The sequence below is a fragment of the Mercenaria mercenaria genome, chromosome 5, assembly GCF_021730395.1.
Source record: "Mercenaria mercenaria strain notata chromosome 5, MADL_Memer_1, whole genome shotgun sequence".
Classification (NCBI taxonomy): Eukaryota; Metazoa; Mollusca; class Bivalvia; order Venerida; family Veneridae; genus Mercenaria; species Mercenaria mercenaria.
In genome coordinates this window covers 58,332,255-58,352,965 of record NC_069365.1, presented here as the reverse complement: position 1 = coordinate 58,352,965, position 20,711 = coordinate 58,332,255, and the positions used below count along the sequence as shown (strand labels likewise).

At 33.5% G+C, this 20,711-nt stretch overlaps 3 protein-coding genes across 3 annotated transcripts; 2 read left to right on the top strand and 1 right to left on the bottom strand.

Annotated features, from left to right (window-relative positions):
• Positions 1–144: 144 nt before the first annotated feature.
• Positions 145–6,958, bottom strand: LOC123557334 (uncharacterized). The gene is made up of 8 exons (XM_053543691.1): positions 6,800–6,958; positions 4,916–5,105; positions 4,227–4,330; positions 2,128–2,253; positions 1,661–1,843; positions 1,152–1,276; positions 642–774; positions 145–176 (listed from the first exon to the last, which is right to left on the bottom strand). Exons 1-8 carry the CDS (start codon positions 6,867–6,869, stop codon positions 160–162), a joined length of 948 nt encoding a protein of 315 aa, XP_053399666.1. The 5' UTR covers positions 6,870–6,958; the 3' UTR covers positions 145–159.
• A 1,702-nt stretch (positions 6,959–8,660) lies between these two features.
• On the top strand, positions 8,661–13,461 carry LOC123558443 (uncharacterized). Its single transcript, XM_053543689.1, has 7 exons — positions 8,661–8,789; positions 9,233–9,428; positions 10,265–10,371; positions 10,815–10,937; positions 11,875–12,063; positions 12,376–12,491; positions 13,075–13,461. The coding sequence occupies exons 1-7, from the start codon at positions 8,738–8,740 to the stop codon at positions 13,225–13,227; spliced, it is 936 nt and encodes a 311-aa protein (XP_053399664.1). The 5' UTR covers positions 8,661–8,737; the 3' UTR covers positions 13,228–13,461.
• Positions 13,462–14,044: 583 nt separating this feature from the next.
• LOC128557081 (uncharacterized) lies at positions 14,045–20,669 on the top strand. Its single transcript, XM_053543688.1, has 6 exons — positions 14,045–14,278; positions 14,650–14,811; positions 15,283–15,450; positions 17,369–17,530; positions 17,764–17,911; positions 18,623–20,669. Coding segments are annotated over exons 3-6 (900 nt in total). The 5' UTR covers positions 14,045–14,278; positions 14,650–14,811; positions 15,283–15,449; the 3' UTR covers positions 19,212–20,669.
• The last annotated feature ends 42 nt before the right edge of the window (positions 20,670–20,711 follow it).

Genomic DNA, 20,711 nt, shown 5'->3' with positions numbered 1-20,711 from the left:
ACAGTAATTTCGTTAAGCTGGATTGCTACGAAGTTAATACAGTTTCCTTGGGTTGACATACTGAACTGACATTATAAGAATTGTCCTGACATTATACAATTTTAGTTACAAACTTTAAAGTAAGTGAACAGTTTCTTGATAGATATACCACTAAAATGATTACTTACGACAGGTCTCTGAAAAACACAAAGACATATTTTAGTAAAAAGTCTTGGTTTCAACAAAAAACAAAATTGCACGAATTATAACGCAGTTTTTGTCACATGAGCTATTCTAATTAAGAAGAGTTGGTACCAATATCTACCTTTTTTTCTTTTGGTCTGTAAATTTGTTGTATTATATGTTACATGTCCTCGTCATTCTGGTTTTTGTTGGTGTTTTTATTAACAATTTAGAGATTTGTCTGCATTGGCTCAGTGTTTCCTGGGTTTTGGGTCATTTTCTAGTTTGAGAAAAATCTGATTCAACAAATAATGTATTATGTGCATGAACTTGAATATTTTATTCCGTATATAAAGTTTGTGGGTTTTAACTATGTGATCATCATGGTTACTTCGTACTGTTCGATTGAACTGATTTGTATTATATTATTATTATTGCATATCACGTAAAACTTCATACCATCGTATATTACATTATACCTGTAGAATTTGAAAACGCAAGTAGAGCGCCTGTCGTTTGTCCAGAAGCTGCTGAAGGGTACTGGTCCGGTGTCTGACCATTCTGGCAGTACCTCGGTGACACAGAGGCGGAGGAGGCATCTCCAGATACAGCCTGTTCAAAACAAATACAAAAAACATAGTTTATATACAAATAGGGTCGGGGCTCGTTGGACAAGTATGATGTTCAGCAACTTGTCTGAGTGTGAAATATATTCATGTCAGCTTAGCATAAATAGTAAGTGCTTTAAACGATGTACATATCACTGACAAATATTTGCGTGATGAGAATTGTAAAATAAACACATTAAGAGATATAAATACGATGTACAAAATTATTACCACTTCTAAACGTTTTTGGTAATATTAGCTCTACATATATATCAACACATGTGCTAAAAACGCATGACATGGTGGCATGAATTCTTTAAAATGTAACGCATACATTATGCAAAAAGCTAGAGCTGATGTATTTTCAACATATATATTCACCATGCAAGTAAATCTAAATACAGATTGGTTGTCTATGAGGGAGTCGGCATCGTTACCATTGAATACCATAACATAATTTGTATCACCCTCCGCAATGTTGTCAACACACCATAATGTGTCAGAGACTGAAAACAGAAAAGTGATTTAAAATATAACTGCTATGAAAGTGATGTCCGACCACTTTCTGTGATGGAATGACATTTATTTCTCTTTCATTTCCTTAAGGATGAAAACTGAATAAATCACCAATATTGTCTGTAATATAAAGTATTATACTAAACAGTTCTTAAAAAGGATGTAATACCTGAGATAAAAAAAGAAACTTATTTATTGTATACTTTCATTTTCATATTTTCAGAATTTAACAAAGATTTATGTTTTAGTAAAGTATGTTTTATAATCGTTTAAAGATTCGAAATGTCATATTGTGAAATCCCTGAGAAACATATTCCAATTTGTGTGTCCTTTGAAAAAGTTGAGAACACTGCAGGTGAATCATTAGTCGTTACCTGAATACGCCACCTTTGTTGAGCATGCGTTGTAATCAAATTTTATTTCTTGTGTATCTGTACACATGTCTATTTCAGAAGAACTTTGGTCACAGGTTGTCGACCCACCAAACACAGTGTGTGTGTACCCATACCGGCCTAAAAAGTGCCACGGACAGTCAATTTTAGCGGCAGATTCATTCCCTGAAATGTTTTGATAATTGGTGTATATCAATCAATAAGTATGGAACTGAATGTTTTGAAATAGACAAAACACTGCTTTCAAGTAATATGTGTGCAAATCCGAAATTTTGCATATAAGCTACATTTTTCTGTTTAGTTTTATTTTTTACGCTTAAACAATGCAATACTTTCTTTACTAACATTTATACAAAAAAAAAAGTATTTCCGCTATTCAGTTCTTTAACTTTTTGTGTGAAAATGTCATGAAATAGATGTTTTAAATGTTTCATGTTGTTGAACCTTACCGTCTTTAATAAGCATTTGATATTCCCCACCGGATGCCCCTGAGTCGGAACATATTGTACCATAGTCTGTGAGGGTACTGACGGGGTAGATGAATACACGTTCATTATTTACGTTACCTTGTATTCCTGCAAAATCAAATATAGCGAATATTGCAAGCAATGTAAGATGATTTGACTGAATAAAAGTACTTATTTTAAAAAAATGTCTGTTGCCAAATGAAGCACTTTCATTGAATTCATACCAAAGTAATTAAAATAAAAATAGACATATTTATGAAAAGAAGGATTTTTTTCTGATAATAAAGTATGTCGTATTCAAACAAGAAGTAACTGTAAAACAAAAAGAAAAAGATACACGGCCGCATTAGTCAATGCACACTTAAAGCTACGGAACGTGTATGCACTCTGCACTTTTACACACGATCGGGTATCTATAAAACAAAACAAAATGTAGTTTTTAAAGTAAAATTTTCATGTTTTTTATGAAGAACATATTTCACAGAACACATATTTTACATCATAATTATATTAATCATCATCTAACTACTTTGAAAAAAGAGACTAAAAAGTAGGTGGCAGAAAAGTGTGTGTGTGATTTGGGGTGGGGGCGAAATGGGCCATTTTGAAATCGTAAAGGGGTACAAATTGACCAAAATTGGGACGAGTTGACTGGGAGACGAGTTGACTGTAAATCGTTTACGGGAGAACACTCCGTATCAGAGTGGCAGAGTCGAACCCTGCCGCAGGGGATTCAGGTTTTTGACGGGTTGTATTTAACGAACTGTAGTTATCTTATATAAAAGTTAACACCCCCTTTTCTTTTTGTTTTTCTAAAGTAGCGATATAGTTCTTAATGGGAATATAAATCTCTGAAAATCTGATATGCTAGAAAATGTTGAAAAACCGTTTTAAGGTGAGTGAATTTTATATGAAATAAAGAATAACCGGATTTAGTGGTGTTCAGCCTATAAGGGGCAACACATATGGGTTTTTGCCAAACTCATCGAAAATGAATGAAAATGCCATTAATCTATTCTAAATGATGTAAAATGGTGATAAATGGCTAAAAACTCTTCAATTTCTTGTATTTTTGGAATTTAGACCCAATTTTCGACCAGGTTGATTTTAGGACATAGTAAGTGCATTTTCTCTCATTTAAGCACTGCAGATGTCTAAATGTTATTGAAATTAGCATGTTTCTGATTGAAAATACCAATAATCTTAACGATTAAATGGACCTTGAATCAAAATTAGAAGAACAATGTAATAAAATTTGAGATATTGCTTGCACAGGGCTAAATTTCGCGTATTTTTAGAATGGGTGTGACCTGTAATAATTACTGATTTCTCCCGATTTTCTCAATATTTTGCAACGAAACTAGGCAGATCATTGTGAAACAGGTGTGCCTTGAGAATGGATGCTAAATCTGGAAAAAATCAAACTTTTTTTCTTATAGGCAGATCACTACCAAATCAAATGTAAGCCTCCGCTGGTCTAGTCACAAGTAGCCCAAATATAAATAGTGCCAATCTTTCTCCCTTTCCTCGCGCCCTTTCTCAATAGCATCGTGTTTTCTTTTACTCTACCGCGTTTCAGTATGTATCACTTAACATTCTATCGAAATCAGCATGTTCCTATCGTATGCTATGTAAAAATGGCGGCGTAAGAATCTAATGTTTTGAAAAGAGAAATTGAAAGAAGCGAAAAGGAGTAAACTCAGCGGGTTGTATTTAACGAACTGTTGTTCTCTTATATAAAATTTAACACCCCCTTTTCTTTTTGTTTTTCTAAAGTAGCGATATAGTTTTTAATGGGAATATAAGTCTCTGAAAATCTGATATGCTAGAAAATGTCGAAAAACCGTTTTAAAGTGAGTGAATTTTATACAAAATAAAGAATAGCCGGATTTAGTGGTGTTCAGCCTAAATGACATGCACCCCAGATATAAACAGGAAGTAAAGATGAAATCAATACCGGAATGCGGCCGGAAAAATTGAAATTTCTAGATTTTAATTTTACTGAGCCCCATCGACTCTTGACACATATTAGGTTAACAGTTAGTATAAACATATAAACAAAAATAACAATATAAACGAACCATGATTGATGTAATATCTGTACGAGGACACTGTGACTTTGGTGACGGTGATACATAAATAGGCGTAGTAATTTGTTGAAAATAAAGAAAAAGGTTGCGATGTGCTGAAATAATCAATAACAAATTATATATCCAATGGTTGCAAATAATAACAAATTTTGGATATGCTGAAATAATTGATAACAAATTATATACCCATACACTACAGTTGTAAAGTACTCCAACATATCATATTTCTAGGAAAAAGCTAAATCATTCCTATAGTAATTATACAAATAGTTTTTATCAATTAACCCTTAGCCTGCTGACGGCAAGTGATTCTGCCTTGGCGATCAGTGCAGACCAAGATCAGCCTGCACATCCGTGCAGTCTGATCATGGTCTGCACTGCAGTAAATTTTCAGTAAACGCCCCTTCGAATGTTATATGGTATTGCCCAACTTGAATGATGGACCAGTCCATTTCAGAAATTTAGCAGGCAAAGGGTTAAAACGCTAAATATTGATCCAGACGCGAAATCACTGTAATACATATCTGCAGTTAGATCTATTCTAAACATAAAACTACATAATGGAAGGATGGCATCACCTGATCTGTTGATTTATAGAAATTTAAGCAGCAGAAATGAGAGATATTTCCATACAATGTCACCAAAAGTATCGATCTATTATCAATGATTATGATACTTACATTAATATCATCCGTCCGTCTGAGCTGAATGTGGAGACGGAGACACAATCCCACGAGGAAACGACTGTGCCTGTTGTAGGAGTGAACGTCCATCCTTGCATAGATTCCGTGCCAAATGTGAGAATGCCACGTGAACTGTCGTGCCATTGAGTAGAAACAAACTCCGCCGGCCACGTACATGCACCATTGACTAAATAACATAATTCACAGTGTTATGAAAAGTTAAGATAAAATACAACTTAGTCAGCTTAGAAGTAAAGCAACGAAGGATTATCAATCAATATTGCGCTGGTTCGATCCTCAGGTAGTGCAAATAGATAATGTGGTACACCAGAAGCCACCCGTCGAACACCATATGTTAGAAAGTTGTCAGTTACTTGCAGATAACATAATGTAGGTACTTGCATGAAAACAAGGAACACCTGATATGTGAACCGATCGACGCTGTCTAAAAGGACTTGTATTCAACCTATACTAAACATAAAAACCAAATTTGGAAGTTAGAGAGAGAGAGAGAGAGAGAGAGTATTCAAAGTTCTAAAATAATTGAAATATCAATTTTTTATTTCTGTTCACAATATTTTTTACAGACAAAAGACAAGTTTAAAAGTTTGATAAATAAAGAGATTAATAAGTCATATCAATGGTTCCAGGAATGATGAAAAGAAATCCAGCCTGTAACTGAAAACTTTTAACAAGATTAAAACATTAATTGACCATAGATCCGCTATCTGCATTACAAAAGTTTGTGGACAAAGGCAAATTGATTTCCATGCAGTTTCGTAAATATTTCCTTTGTATTATTGTATAAAAGAACAATGTTTTAAAACTTTGATTTTATTGTCCTGAACTCTCTGCTGTCTATTTCAGATTTAACTGTTAATTAAATATCTCAATATATACAATATATCACTATTTTCCCATAAATTTTATGGAAATACTTAGACGTGTTTTAACTATTTTAAAGCGTTAAAACGATCTTTTTTCTCCGTTTAAACAATATCGTTCATCAAATGTATTGTTCACAAAAATTTAATGTATGTGAAATGCGATATATCAGTCACATCCGGCTACGAAACCATACATTATCAATAATTGTTATATATGTTATTCAATGGAAACTAAAATATTTAAGTCTTTTATTTAGAAAATATGCACAAACTTGATTTGAGCCGTGCCTTGGGAAAACCAACATAATGGCTTTGCGGCCAGCATGGATCCAGACTGTTCGCTAACGGTTTCTCTAATTGCAGTAGGCTTTAAAAGCGAACAGCATGGATCCTGACCAGACTGCGCGGATGCGCTGGCTGGTCTGGATCCATGCTGGTCGCAAAGCCACTATGTTGGTTTTCTCATGGCACGACTCATTTAGGTTTAATCCTTGTGGTTAAGTTGCGCCGTACCTTATAATAACGATTAGCAGAACAATGGAAACATTTTAATCTTTGTAAAGATTAATCACATGTACACTTGCACTTCAGTACATTATACATGTATAATTTGAAGATCAATAGTTTATATTATTAATTAAAAAGAGGTCCTAAAATAAGTTGATATAAAAATCACATCGCTTTAACAGAAACATAATCAAGTATATAGTGACTGCCAAAGACATTCTAAATTGAGTCAAATTGCAAAAACAAAAATACACAATACATTAATATCATTTGTCTGTATTGTATGGATGTTTGATATTTATATATATGTATACGTGTGACCTTGATATATGATATTTTTGTTTAAGGATGAGGAGCGTAAGCTCAAGTCTAAAAAATAAAAGATTTGTTCTGTTCTGTTCTGTTCGAGTGAAAACACCGTTCATATAGGTTCAAGTTGTCGGAAACTATGAAAAGTAAGTCGGCTGATAAGTAGAAAGTAACATACCTTTTAATATTAAATACTGTTCCACATCTAAAATAAATAAGATCACAATAAAGTCAATCTTAAAACCCATTCTGGTTTAGTTCCGAAATGCATTTAATAATTGTCTAAAATATAGATAAATATTCCCCATTGCGTCAATTCATGTCTCCATACGCCATTTGGATACGTTCGGACACGGAAATTATCGATTCACCTTCGCCATTGTTTTACACTGTCACGCCTTTCAATGAAAAAAAGGTTATTGTTTGAGTTATGAAAAGAAGTTGAAATCGAATACACTATTCTTCTTAATCGTTAATGTCCGATTAACTGACTTAATAGTACAAGGCGGATAGGTATACATATGATTAATTTATGAAAGACTTCGAAGAAGGGAGGAACCCAAATGACTAAAATATCCATAGTTACACAACTAAATTGTTGAGACAAACAACTCTTTTACAGAGCCATACGATTTTCTTTAGTAATGTTAAATGTCTTAGTTCTTCTTATATTAAATATAATGATATAATATTTATCTATCGCTTTTTTAAAGGCAACGAATAATAATTTGTCACTATCAAAAATCATGTTTATTTACAGTGCATATTTTATATTGCAAAAGAGCATTTTAAACTGATGTCTTTCAAACTCTGTTTGCATACAGGTTTAAAAATGTTTAAATCCCTTTAGAGTAAATTACGGAGTGAGAGCGAATTCGTCAACGTTTAAAATCAGAAAATAAGACTTGCCATAACTTTGTTTAATTGATTTATACTACTGATATTTCTTTCTGTTTCAGTAGCTGTGCAAAGTCTCATTACATTCTATCCTACTTTAGTTACCGCAGAGAAAAGAAACGCCTAATTTCTAAATTTAAAATATTGAATAAGAGCCCAGGTTTCCTATAGGAATGGGCGATCGTGACTCAACCCCGCAAAGATTCAATCCGCTGCCTCCGGCGTTTTTATAAGGTCCAGCAAGATTGCGATGTATTAAAATCCTTTTTGGAAGATGTTTTCCTGTTTTGAAAACTCCTCATTTTGGACAATTTAAATTTTCCCTCATTTTATTTGAGAAAAAGTAAATGGAAGTTATGAAATTTTGTAATAGAAGTAACACAATTTATAAGAAGATTTCATGGAAGCTTAGAACGCAACCAAACAACACAATAATATAACACAGTCTGTTTGAATGAATCTACCCACGCAAGATAATGAAATGTACAATACCCCAAAACGCCAGCACTGCCTTATTCAATTATACAGTAAAATTTAATGCACTTCATGAAACAAAAGGAAACGTACAAGAACAGGTCAAATTTTCGAATAGCCACACCTATCTTATTACCTTATTTTCAGTTATGTTAAATAAATGAAAAGGGAAAATGGATAAAGGGACCATTTTGTATCTATCAGCACTTTTCATTACCACGGGACCTTCGTGGCCGAGTAATAAGGCCACTTACCCCTTACCGGTTAGGGTTCGAAACCCCGCCTGGCGTGTAGAATTTTTTATGTGAGGAAGCGATCCAGCTGGCTTACGGAAAGTCGGTGGTTCTACACAGGTGCAGCCCGATGAAATAATGCTCGGAGGGGCACCTGGGTTCTTTCTCCAGCGTCAAAAGCTGAAAAAGTCAACATACATAATCTAAATTGTGTCGCTGTGACTAATCCAAATATCAGTATCTCCGGATTATGCACCAAGAAACCTTCACGTTCTACCATGTATATCATGAATACAGATCAATAGAAAATATACGAAAATAAATTTGAAAAACCATGAATATATTAATCAAATTTTACGGTTAGGATTTCTATTGTTTTACAAAGATTGAAATCAAACCATTGAACATTTAAACGAGTGCTATTTTTAGTATTAAAAAGCATGTTTAAGAGGTGTTAAATTTTCAATTTTGTTTAAAGAAGTGTTAAATGGAATTAACAATATATTCCTGAAATGATCATTTTCTTGCTAATATTGCAGATCATTGCAGTTAATATATACTCAGGTAATCACCATTATGTTTGATTTTTTTCTATCTAATTATTGCAGTATTGTAGCGTACAGTTAGTGTGTTTTATTAGTTTAAATCTAAACTTTCTTTTCCTTTTGACATGGTAATCATTGATATAAACGTTCATAAATAACTAATTCTTTTTTGTTGGGTTCAGTGTCACGCAATTATAGGTCATATGGTGACTTTCCATCTTTTGATAGTGGAGGAAGACCCCATGTGTCCCTCATGGCATTATTTCATCACGGGCGTTACCTGGGTAGAACCACCGACATTCCGTAAGCAAGCTGGATGGCTTCTCCACATGAAGAATTCTACGCACCAAGCGAGGCTCGAGCTTACATTGGTGAGGGGCAAGAGATTTAAAGTAATCGACCTTAACCAGTCTGCCACGGAGACCCCTCATAAATAACTAATATTTTTAATTTATTACAAAGATGCGGTATGTACATGGCCAGATGACTTTGCTGACAGTACATGGATGGACAGTTTGAAAGGAGACATGGTATTTTCATCTACAACCATGTCCGGGTGGGCTTTTGATGTTAAAGTTCAATCGACAGCAACAGTCCAAACATTGAATAGTTGGGAATGTGTTATTTACGACGAGAGTGGACCTTATCTTATAATGAAGTTAGTAATTTTGTCATAGCCAAATCTTTTTCATAGAAATTAAGTTAATATGCAGTTTGACTACACCATTAAATCATTTTCTTTCGACTTAAATAAAATCTGAAAAGTGGATCCCTCGGAAGCACCGAGAACAAGGCAAACAGTGAAAATTGCAAACTCCGTTTGATTGAGTCTGTTCATGAGCAGTAATGGCAAATGCAACACTGCCCACTCCCCAAAGCACCGGCTTAAGCAGTTTTCAATCTTCAAATCTAAATGAATTGAAATCAGTGATCCCAAAGAACCAGAAAATATAACAACACTCAGATGAAGTCAGGGCGATTTTTTTTTACGGCGGCCACAAATCACTTAACGATGAATAATGAAACATGGGTATTTTACCAATGATTCAAGGTTCATATGTTGCCACATTTTTTATTATGAACATAATATACATATTAGTTTAGTTAAATCTTACTTTATCATTGAATTCATTGTTTTTGAACTCTGACTGTGTAATATTGAAAGAAGTACTTTGCTAATCATAACATTATATTCTCTGTTTCAAAAGTTGCTTTGTCTGTTTTTAACACAAAATATCCTAATGGAAGTAGGCGCTGCTAAATAAGGTACTAATTCAAATGAAGATCGGACTAAATGTATAGCAAAATACTTTCCTGAGGACTACATTTTTCAGCTGATGAGTAGACGGTCTCAATTTGCATCGTGTAATATGCGTTTAGGGCATAGCAAAAACATGAAGTTAATAACTTATTTCAATGCTTCTTTGAAATGTACTTCAAATAGTCGACTGAAAGTAAATTATTGTGTTTTGTAATGCTTATTTTCTCTTTCAGGACAACAGAAACGTTCATCCAATTTATCACAGAACATTACACAGGATACCGATGTATCATACCTGAAAAAATCACCGATTATTCTTACAGATACTATCAAGCAGAACGTATGAACAACATCTGTTATATTTTTAAGATGTATCCATATTCACCTGTCACAAGATCCATTGTAAAAAATTGTATATTTAAACAAATTGTTTGTTGACATGAGCAAAGAACTTGTGGTTCACATAATGAATTAAAATTACAGTAATTTGATAAGTTCAATTAATATCTGACAATGTTTAGAAAATATCAACATGTACCATCGCAATGTCAAATAACTAAATAACGCGAAACGACATTTTTCTAAGGATTAGAATTGCTCGTCAGGCCTATGTAAATAAGCTTGTTCAAACGCCACATGATTGCGAGTATAGCCGACTTGTTAAACATGTTCCACTAATGAGTTTTCCTTTAAAAAGTTTTTTTCTTTGAATGAATTAAAAAACCGTTATTCCAATAGTCAAAAACTTTACTAAACTCATGGATGTCCAAAATTTCTTTTCAGCCATCCAGGCACAGTTGGGTAATGAAAGTGTTTTTATCAGCACAAGTGAAACATTAACGGACCCGTCTATACTCTGTCAAGCTCCATCTACAGGTGCCGAATTCCAAGTAATGATCAAAAAAGGTAAAAAAATCCATTCAACAAAGTAATGATTCAGAAAGACGACTACTGCAAACCTTAATTAAACAAGTCACAAGCAGCCGACTTCTGGAAATTAATAATAAAGGTATTACCTACACAACCAAAAGGTTAAAAACAGTGTATTGTGCAACTCAACAAAATGATAGCATGTTTGATTAAGACTGTTCGTGAGTGGTAATAAAATGTGCAACACCCTGTACACCCCCAACTCATTTGTGAATGTATAGTTTTGTAATTTGTATTATCTATAAAAAATTGCAAGTACACATAATATTCAAATGAATGTTTCTGAAAACTTTGTTATGAAAATAGATAATATTATAGAGATACGGTGCTAGATATTCATCAATGACACAAATAATTTAACACTACCTTGCATTTATCTATAGATCTACGCCTGTATGATACAAGTTAAAAGGAACAAAGAAGTAACTGTATGGTTAAAAACTTAGTGATAAGTCATGTCATTGTAATGTCAGTTTTCATGATAAATACTGAAGAGTTATTACTTGTTTATATATATGATGTATGATACGGGATAAATAATATTAAATCTAAAATTCAGCTTAAATAGTAGATCTGAATTTATCTTACTAGTCTAAGACAAACCTTTTATGATGTCATACAGTATGCATGTATTTGACAACTATTTTGCATGGAGACAAGTTCTTCTCGCAATAATCCGGTCATAACTGGGAATTAAATATTTATCAGTGACTTGATAGGAAGGGCTATTTGCAAGAGCGGCCACAAGGAAATCACAAAATTTACACAACGTGCTTCAAAATGATCAAAAGACTTTAAGTATTATATCCGGTCTTAAATGTTATATATAAATAACCAACGTTAATGCTTCATTGTGTTTCATATTTAAAAAGTTTAGGTATAATTTCTATAATATACCTTTTTTAAATTACAGGCAATGAGACTTCAGCAAAAATTGCTTGTCCCTACAACCTGCTTGCAGACTACACATTTACATACTCTTCTTCTGATGGAACAGTCGCATGTGACGCAGTTAGCGATGTAGGAACTGTAAACATGTGCACAAACATCACTGAGATTTCCGTCCAGGCTCCAGCGTGCTCACCGTATCCGTTGTATTCAAGTAACTATGTAGCCTTTAGTATCATTAAGTATAATATCATTTAGTGACGGCGATCCATGTCTCTATAGGACGATTTATTTCCATATCTGTCTGCTCTTTTTCATTTTGAACAAATATATGGACAGAAATGAAGATTCGTAGCCATATGCGGACATATTTTTAACAAACTACAGTAAACAAACAACTATTAAGACGCGTTTGATTACGCCAGCTGCCGTACAACAAAACATAAACACTATTTTGTGGTGCTTATACATATCCAACATATGCTGTATACACAGTGTAATACATGTTTTGTTTACTTACTTTTAGATGGAAATTCCTCCTGGTGTGTAGATGTAGTCACAGTTGGATCAGACACATTTGTAAGCCTCTACAATGGCCAACAAGACAGCGCTAACCCGGATACCTATCAATTTGTTTGTGTGGTATGTAGCAGATTCAGTACCAGGGCACATGACCACGGTGTGCACATTTATCTTTATCTTAATGTTTTTGAACAGGTTGAACATGAAAATATTTGCATACGAAAATCCAAAGCCACTTCCGTGTACAAATAATTAGAAATAAATCTAGATTGTTTTAAATTTTAAGCAGACTAGGTTTGATTGAGTTTGTTTATGAGAGGTAATAAAATGTGCAACTCCTCTCACGGTCCCTAGCACTGGCTTAAGCGAAACGCTATTGCACGTAAAGAGTGAACGGACTCTTATGATTGTAAAGGACCAGGCAATATAAAACGCCACATCCAGGTACGGGGAAACTTCTTACTGGCCTCCTAGCGGCATTCAAAATCTCGAATGTTCTGATTATAAAATCTGTAGGAAGATCTTTTTGTAATTTTGAGTTTGAACTCGTTTAAGAGATGTTGTATTTATGATTGTATTTTAATGCATCATCGTGTTATTTGTTTATTATACGCAACTCACTGCTGACCTGTCTCAAGCAATGGGAGGGGTAAGTATACTTAAGATGAGCGCGATTTAAGTTTCTTTTGTACATGTGTTCCAGGGTATAAATTCTAAAGGTACTTCTCTGTCTGTAACATCACAGCATTGTAAAGCTGATCAGTCACCGACGGAACTTCCGGTTAACAATTCTGGTAGTAATGTCGGGGCTGTTTGGAGTCTGAGTATATCTGCAGGTATAATAAAATATCTTTAGATATTAATTTCTTGTCTTTTGTAGAAATATGATATGTATTGACGTTAAATTTTTTTTTCGTTCTTTGAAATTACGCATAAGTATTAATGGCAGATAATATGTTTCGAAAAACAATCGTATATAACACGGGATATATCTTGTTTAATAAGAAGCAGTAAGCGTTTTTTAAATGTAACTAATTTTTTATTTTTTTCTTATTTTTCAGATCCGTGCCGTAAGTTTATTATTTTAACAAGTTATATGTTTGTGTGTTTCGCTAAGAAATATCATATATATATTCATTGAATGAGTATTAACTGAAAAGAGACATTGTGTGGGACCAACACGAACATTCATTATTTTCCTATTTCATATTCAAATTTCTTCACGGAACCGAGAAATGGATTTCTAATCCGAACCAATGAATGTTAAGGACATCCAAAAATGTGGAACTGTGTCCGATGAGTAACGTTTAATAAACGAAATCACTTTATATCAAGCTACACTGCTTGTACTTCATGACAAACTAAAATTTCAAATACAATTATGAAGGTGGACAGATTGTGGTGAAAACTACAGATGTACGATACTTTTTAATAAAAAAAATCAATAAAATACAGGATTGCAGCCACATCTTGGCTCATCTTATCAAAGGCTTAACGTTTAATATTCATTCAGTATTAGGTTCTCAAAATCCAAACATTTTACTGTCCTAAATGTTTTTTAAAAATATAATCACGACTTCTATAGTTTATTTCATATTAGATCAGTAGAAATTATATGGTTTTAACATTTACGAATTCTCGTTGTGAAGTTGTCAAGATTCATTTCAAAATTTTACAAGGATATATTAATAAATTAATGCAGCTGTAAAGCATATCATTAACTGTTTACATAAAACCAGCACCCTGTCCAACACTAAGTGACCCGTTTCGGGGGAGCGTAAACGTTTCAACTAATGGAGCCGTTACAACAGCTACATATGGTTGTGATGATACCTATACGCTGAGTGGAAATGAAACAAGAATATGTCAAACAAATGGTGAATGGTCTGACAGTGAACCGTCATGTGGTAAGAATAAAAAAACGGAGTTGAAATATAAATATTAATACATTCACAGAACTAATATTTCAAGTTTGACATAACAATTTTGTTTTATCTTGAAGTATTGTGACAAGTGTTAAAAATACTTTCTCCTGATAGATTAATATATCTGAAGAAGTTATCTATCTTTGCTTTTGCTCTTTTTATATAAATATGCACAGCATAGTGGTCCATCTTGACAGAAATCCTTTGAAAATTATACCACTTAGCTACAGTCTAAATAAATGCTTATCGTATTTTAGATAATGAAAAGGTTTGAAATTCTCATTAGATCTGTGAAGACAGGTTGAAATTGGCAACGTGTGTTTACTAAGAGTAAGTCTGTTTATCGTTTTAAGCCTGCCCAATCCCTAGTGGTGTATCCAATGGAAATGTAGAAGTAGGAAATGGAGGACTCACTGTGACATTTACCTGCAACGCTGGCCATGTTCTTGTTGGAAGTTCCGCTTTGACCTGCAACACAGTGACAAATATCTGGTCCGACGCGTATCCTACTTGTGGTAAGTCTGTGTTCTTGATATTGAAAATGCGACTTTCAATCGGCATATCATGTATGACATTTTAGTTGTATAAAATGATACATAACGTGGTTTGTGTAGTGGGTATAGTCCGCAGACAAGTCTCAGTCGGACACAACACTTGGGTGTATTTTTCGCATGTTGATATATTCTGTCAAATAGAGTTAAAGTGCGACCTTTTCAGAGCAAACACCACTTAAAAGACTGAAATTAATTTTGATTGTTATAAAGATGTTTTTGATATGTAGAAATTGTATTGTATTCTAAGATTTTTATCTAATGCAAGGCGTAGAGAAGTGTTTGCTCTTGGGTTAACATAATTTATACTTCATAATGCATTTTATTTCAACCTTTAAATTAAGAATGAATTTCTTTGTTCTACATTAGCAAAAGAAAGGCAGTTAAAGTTAGCTTACGAATTGTGTTTTAATAATAAATTTTAACTGAATTTAGAGAAGTGTGAAACACTAGCCGCACCAAGCGACGGATCAGTTACTATAACAAGTGTCGGTTTGACTTCGGTTGCATCATATGCCTGTGGTGCTGGTACAACTTTGAACGGAGATTCTTCTAGAACATGCAATACTGACACAACTTGGACAAACGCCGCACCAACATGCAGTAAGCTGAAATCAACAAACGTCCCTTTTTAAATATTAAAAATCAGTTCGTGAGCAAATCCACTTTGTTCTATTGTATATTCTACCTGCTGTGCTTTCACAAATCATTACAGGCAGTGAAGAAATGTTAAAAATCTGCTTAAAATGAGGGGGATGATCGGACGGTGGGGACCCCATGAAATAGGAAAATAGGGGTTGGGGACATTTTATTTTCGCAAAATGGTGCAGAATTGCCCTTATATCATTCCTGATGACAAAATACGTTAAATCTTGTCAGAAAATGGTAAAAACGGATGTATTGTACGTTCTTTGTCTCGTAGTGACAATTTGTAAATTGTGGCTAAATTTGCGCATTAGGGGTGGGCAAGTTTAGACTCTCTCATACAGACTTCTTTTCATGCTATTGGAAACATTTTTATTTGGTTGAATTTGCGAAAGACATATTAAAGTTCAGAACTAGTAAAACCCTCTTCTGTTCATTAACTGAAAAATCTTAAGGTAGCAGGGTACACTTCGAATTTTGGCCCCCGTCAATATTTGTTATAAATAGAACTTCGTGATTTTGGATGTCTGTAAATTAAGGTGAGAGATAATGATTATTAATTCTTTAGAAAATTTATACAGCTGATACAAGTAAAATTTTGATGTCAGTTGGAAAACTAACTGCTGGTAGCTTTGTATGATCAATGAGACACCTTTTCGCGGAAAAATTCAAATCACGGAAGGGTTCTGTGCTTGTTGATTGATACTCAGGATACTTTTCGCTATTTTGTGAAAAAAAACGAGCTGGATGGGCCCCCATTCCGTTTATATCCTGACGTTCAGTAAGGACTTTTAAATTGAGAAATGCAATAAAACTGGGCATTGTTCTTGCAGCGGGATCATTGTGGGCTGTTCAAAAAGTGCAAAATTGCTGATTTTGACATGCTTTTTTTCATGGATGGTGTAAACCTCTTTCGTTTTGATAACTTTCTTTATTCTTGTATGAGAATCCTGATCTTGCCTTTAATTAAAAGCACAAAACATGCACGCAATTTATAAAATGGCCACCCTGAGTTTGCTCAAAAGGGAAGTGCAATATTGCGACTCGCTACATGTAAGACCGTCCGTGCCCAAACTTTTCGCATCTAAGTGTACCCTGCTACCTGAACTTGTTTGTGAAAATGGATACGTGTTAGAGAATGGTGATACAATTGAATGTCAAAGCAATGGATCCTAGTCCTCAAGTTCAGTTGAATCCAAGTGTGGTAAATTGAACTGATGTTATGTATTTTCCTATTCGTCTTTACGGAATTTTCAAATAGATATTATTTTACTTCTATTTGATTTACCCATTTCGTTACACACATTTTTAAAGTGATTTCAAGTGATCTAAAGGAATACAAGATGACATTTTAAACCTTTTTAAATGGTCGAATTACCTCTTTTTGTTTCTTGTTATCATCAACAGTCTAATGTGATAACATATATCTATGATATCCTTTCGGTTCATAACAGCATAATTTCTTTTCAGTTCATCAAGCATAAAATGAACATACCTAAGTTGATTGTAATAAAACTTTACAAAATATATATATTGTTTTAAACCTTGATGTGTTAAATGTTAACACAAGGATACTTCTATGGCAATCACTTCCCTTTCAATGACACAAGATATCTTCAAAGCTTAAACTGTTCCTATTACCATCACCTCAGAATTGAGGACATTCTTGCTGTGTAGTGATTATTATTTTTTGGTGTTCTGATGATTTCTAGAAGTTAGGGAGAGGGAAATATATATAGTTTAAATTATGTAACGTGTGAGTGAACTTTTACAGAAATTCATTTGCGCTTAGTTTTTTTTTGAAACAACACATAAGACATGCTACAACATTCGCTAAAATAAGTTTATTATTTCAGAGGTATTTTTATAATTGCAGTGGCCACAGCTTCACCGTCCGAGAGCAATAGTGGGGACAGTGGTGGCAGTAATTTATTACCAGCTGTTATTGTTCTTGCCATCCTAGCTTTGTGCTTAGGAATTGCATTTGGTCTATCAGTATTTTATATATGGAAACAGAAGGAAAACGCACAATGTTCAAGTAAATTATTAAAATACTAATATTTATATACACGTTGTGTAAATATATGATTTCCTTTGCCTACCACTAGTCATCAAGATACTTTTTTTCAGATTATACTTTACAATTAAGTATTTTTCGTTTTGTTAAAAACCTCTTACAAAATTAACAAGGTAAATTAACAGGAAATAATCGTAGCTCAGTTTGTTAAGGCTTGTTACTTTTCTAAAAGGACTGAAATTATACATTTTCAGGTAATACTAAAGCATCAAACCAGAACGGAAATTTTTCGTATAATTTCCCAGCTTCCAAAGCACCAATGGATCATTCCCAACATATAATGGACTTTCGAAACACGTCCTCCGCAATGTCTGCACCAATGAGTCATCATCCATCACCAAGGTAATAATTCACTGATTCCTCATCATTTAAAAATATATTTTGATCTTTGATGTCTTCGTTGCCTCGTACATTTTAAGTGATATACTTAATATTTCCTAATCTTTCCTTTTAATTTCATATTTTTGCTATGTTAATTTTACCAATTACGTAATCATTTACAAATTATTGAAATTTACAATTTTCAGTCTAGACTTTGCTCTATGATATTTTATAAACAACCTTCACGCATATTGTATTAACTGCTGTGCAACATTTCCTTTAATAAAATTCAGTAAGCTAAGCATTATGTTATTGTATATATTCCCAAGTTCTGAAATATACTGAAAGCGTTATCATTTTTTTCTGACAACATTGACAAATCTACGTAGTTGTCATTATCATGGCTTATTAACGATGTAAATGGACGAGATAACTTTCAGATTATCTCGTCTGTATGCAGGTTTTAATGAAGAAGTTTTTCCACAAAAACGTGCTCAGGATAAGTAAGACTGAAATGGTAGAACAATTAATCTGTATCGTAATTTAGCCCTGGTGTATTCAAATAGCTGATTAAATTAATGGACATGTTAGGCGTTACATAGTCAGAAATCATAAAAACTCTTGGTAAAACAATTTATTTGTCTCATATCGTTGGTACTATTTTTCACCATATCAATTTCAAACAAGAACTTTTCATAACAGGGCAGTAAGAACAACTGTTGCTTGTTTCAGAATGGATTCAATAACACCACGATCTCTGTCCACAACTGTTTCTTCGAACAGCCTTCATTTGAGCCATTTGAACCTTATAAGAGAAGATACGACAAGCTCGGTAATATTTGATCAAAACAACCCTGCACCTTGGATCAAGAGGCCAAAACACGAACATGGCACCAGTTTGAGTACTGGACTTTTTCCACCAATCACAGAATCTGGAACGAATTTAACCAGTCCGAGAGGAAATAATAACACCGGGCAGAAACATCCTAGGAAAAAGAAACAATCATTTACCAAAAAGATGCAACGACAAAATTCAATCAATGCTAGTAAAACTGATGTGTCGGATAAAGAACAAGGGAAATCGAGAATAGTAAAAGCGGAATCGGTTAAGCCCATGTCAAGACCAAAAGTTACGGTCAATCGTAACGGCTCCATACCGAAAAGTATTGGAACTGCTAGTAATGGTGGTATGGCTGTGCCAAAGTTGAAACTTTCTGAACAGCCCGCACGAGCATCGACACCAGTGAATCATCAGATTGAAGTGAAAGATCCCGACCAATGTAGAACACCTAGATCAAATAAGTTTCCTACTGTTCAATAAACTATGTTATTTATGAATTGTTAATGTTACCTTGTTGAAAAGGTACGAATGTTGTCGTGTTGGTTTTAGTATTACGTTTGATGTTTTGTACTTTGACAGAAACATAACAAATAAAATAAATACATTGTGAAACAGGGTTTTTGTGAAAATGATGTGAAATATGCACGCATGCCAATAGTGTTGACATTTTAAATCTCTTGCACGAAAGGTAGGGTTAACTGACATGACTGTCGTATATCTTTTTAAAGCGGTTTTTCTTTTTCTAAATCAATCTGGCAATTGTGAATGAAAATTGATACAATTATTTGTTGAGGGCTGGGGAAATTTTTAAATTTGGCAACATTACAACAATTTTGCTTGTCATGGCAAAATCCTGTTTAACTAAAGTATTTATCTTAAATATTTGAAGAACTGATATCTAGGACGATGTTTTCTAAATTGTTAAAAGAATTCGACCATCACAAAGTGGTGACTTATGTTTTTACTATTATATAACTTTATAAAAACATCAGTATTGATATTCTTCAAAAGTACAAGGCTTACAAGAAGATATTTTATATCTAAATTTATTGAACAGATTAGAGACCATATGCCAATCTTTACTTGAAAAGGAGTATATACATCCTCATAAATTTGTAAAATTTTTAAGTAAAACTAAGGCATATATGATTGCTTTTGCTAAATATTCAATTACATTACCTTTTAGCAGATTTCACCATATTTCACCTTTAATAAATAAATCTAGAAACTAAGAGAAAAGCAGTTAAGATAATTCAGTTTACTAGCGAACAGGACTGTATAACTATCAGAAAAGTATATTTTGCACAATTTGTGGTCCATTCGATATATACATATAATAGACGACAGTAGAGGACCTAAACTGTGTTTTCCATTTCACTGTTTCTTATGAACAGATTCAGTCAAACTGATTCTGCTAATTGTTCTGCCTGGCTGTGCTCTATGCTTCTAACAGATATTTACATATCTATGTTAATGTTTAACATTGGGATTATATCGTTCTCGCAACAATGGGAGCACAATATAGTTGTGCTGTTCTTTCTTTAGTTAAGCACGGCAGGATGAAAGAACGATATTCATGTACATGTTCATGCAAAAATCGTCTTTAAGCGAAGACAGTTTTTAATATATCGTTTGTCGTTCTTTTGCCCCTACAACATTAAAACTGAGTTTTGTCAGTCAGTTTAACATTGCGTTTGTACCATTTTGAGGCATACAAGAGCTATGAAATTATTCATATTCATCCGTGTCATAAAACGTTTTACAGTGATGCAGCTATTTTTATGACCTGTATTTATATGATGTTGAAAGGTGAACAGTTGGAAACTGTCTTTAATTTCCCTGTTATTCAGTTATTACAAGTAAAGTGGACCAAAACTGTGCGTATGTTGTAAACATATCTACAACGTTTCGAGTGTAAACAAACATACAGCGTAAAAAATCGCATGTAGTATTTACAGGTAGTTAAAAATTACGTAATTA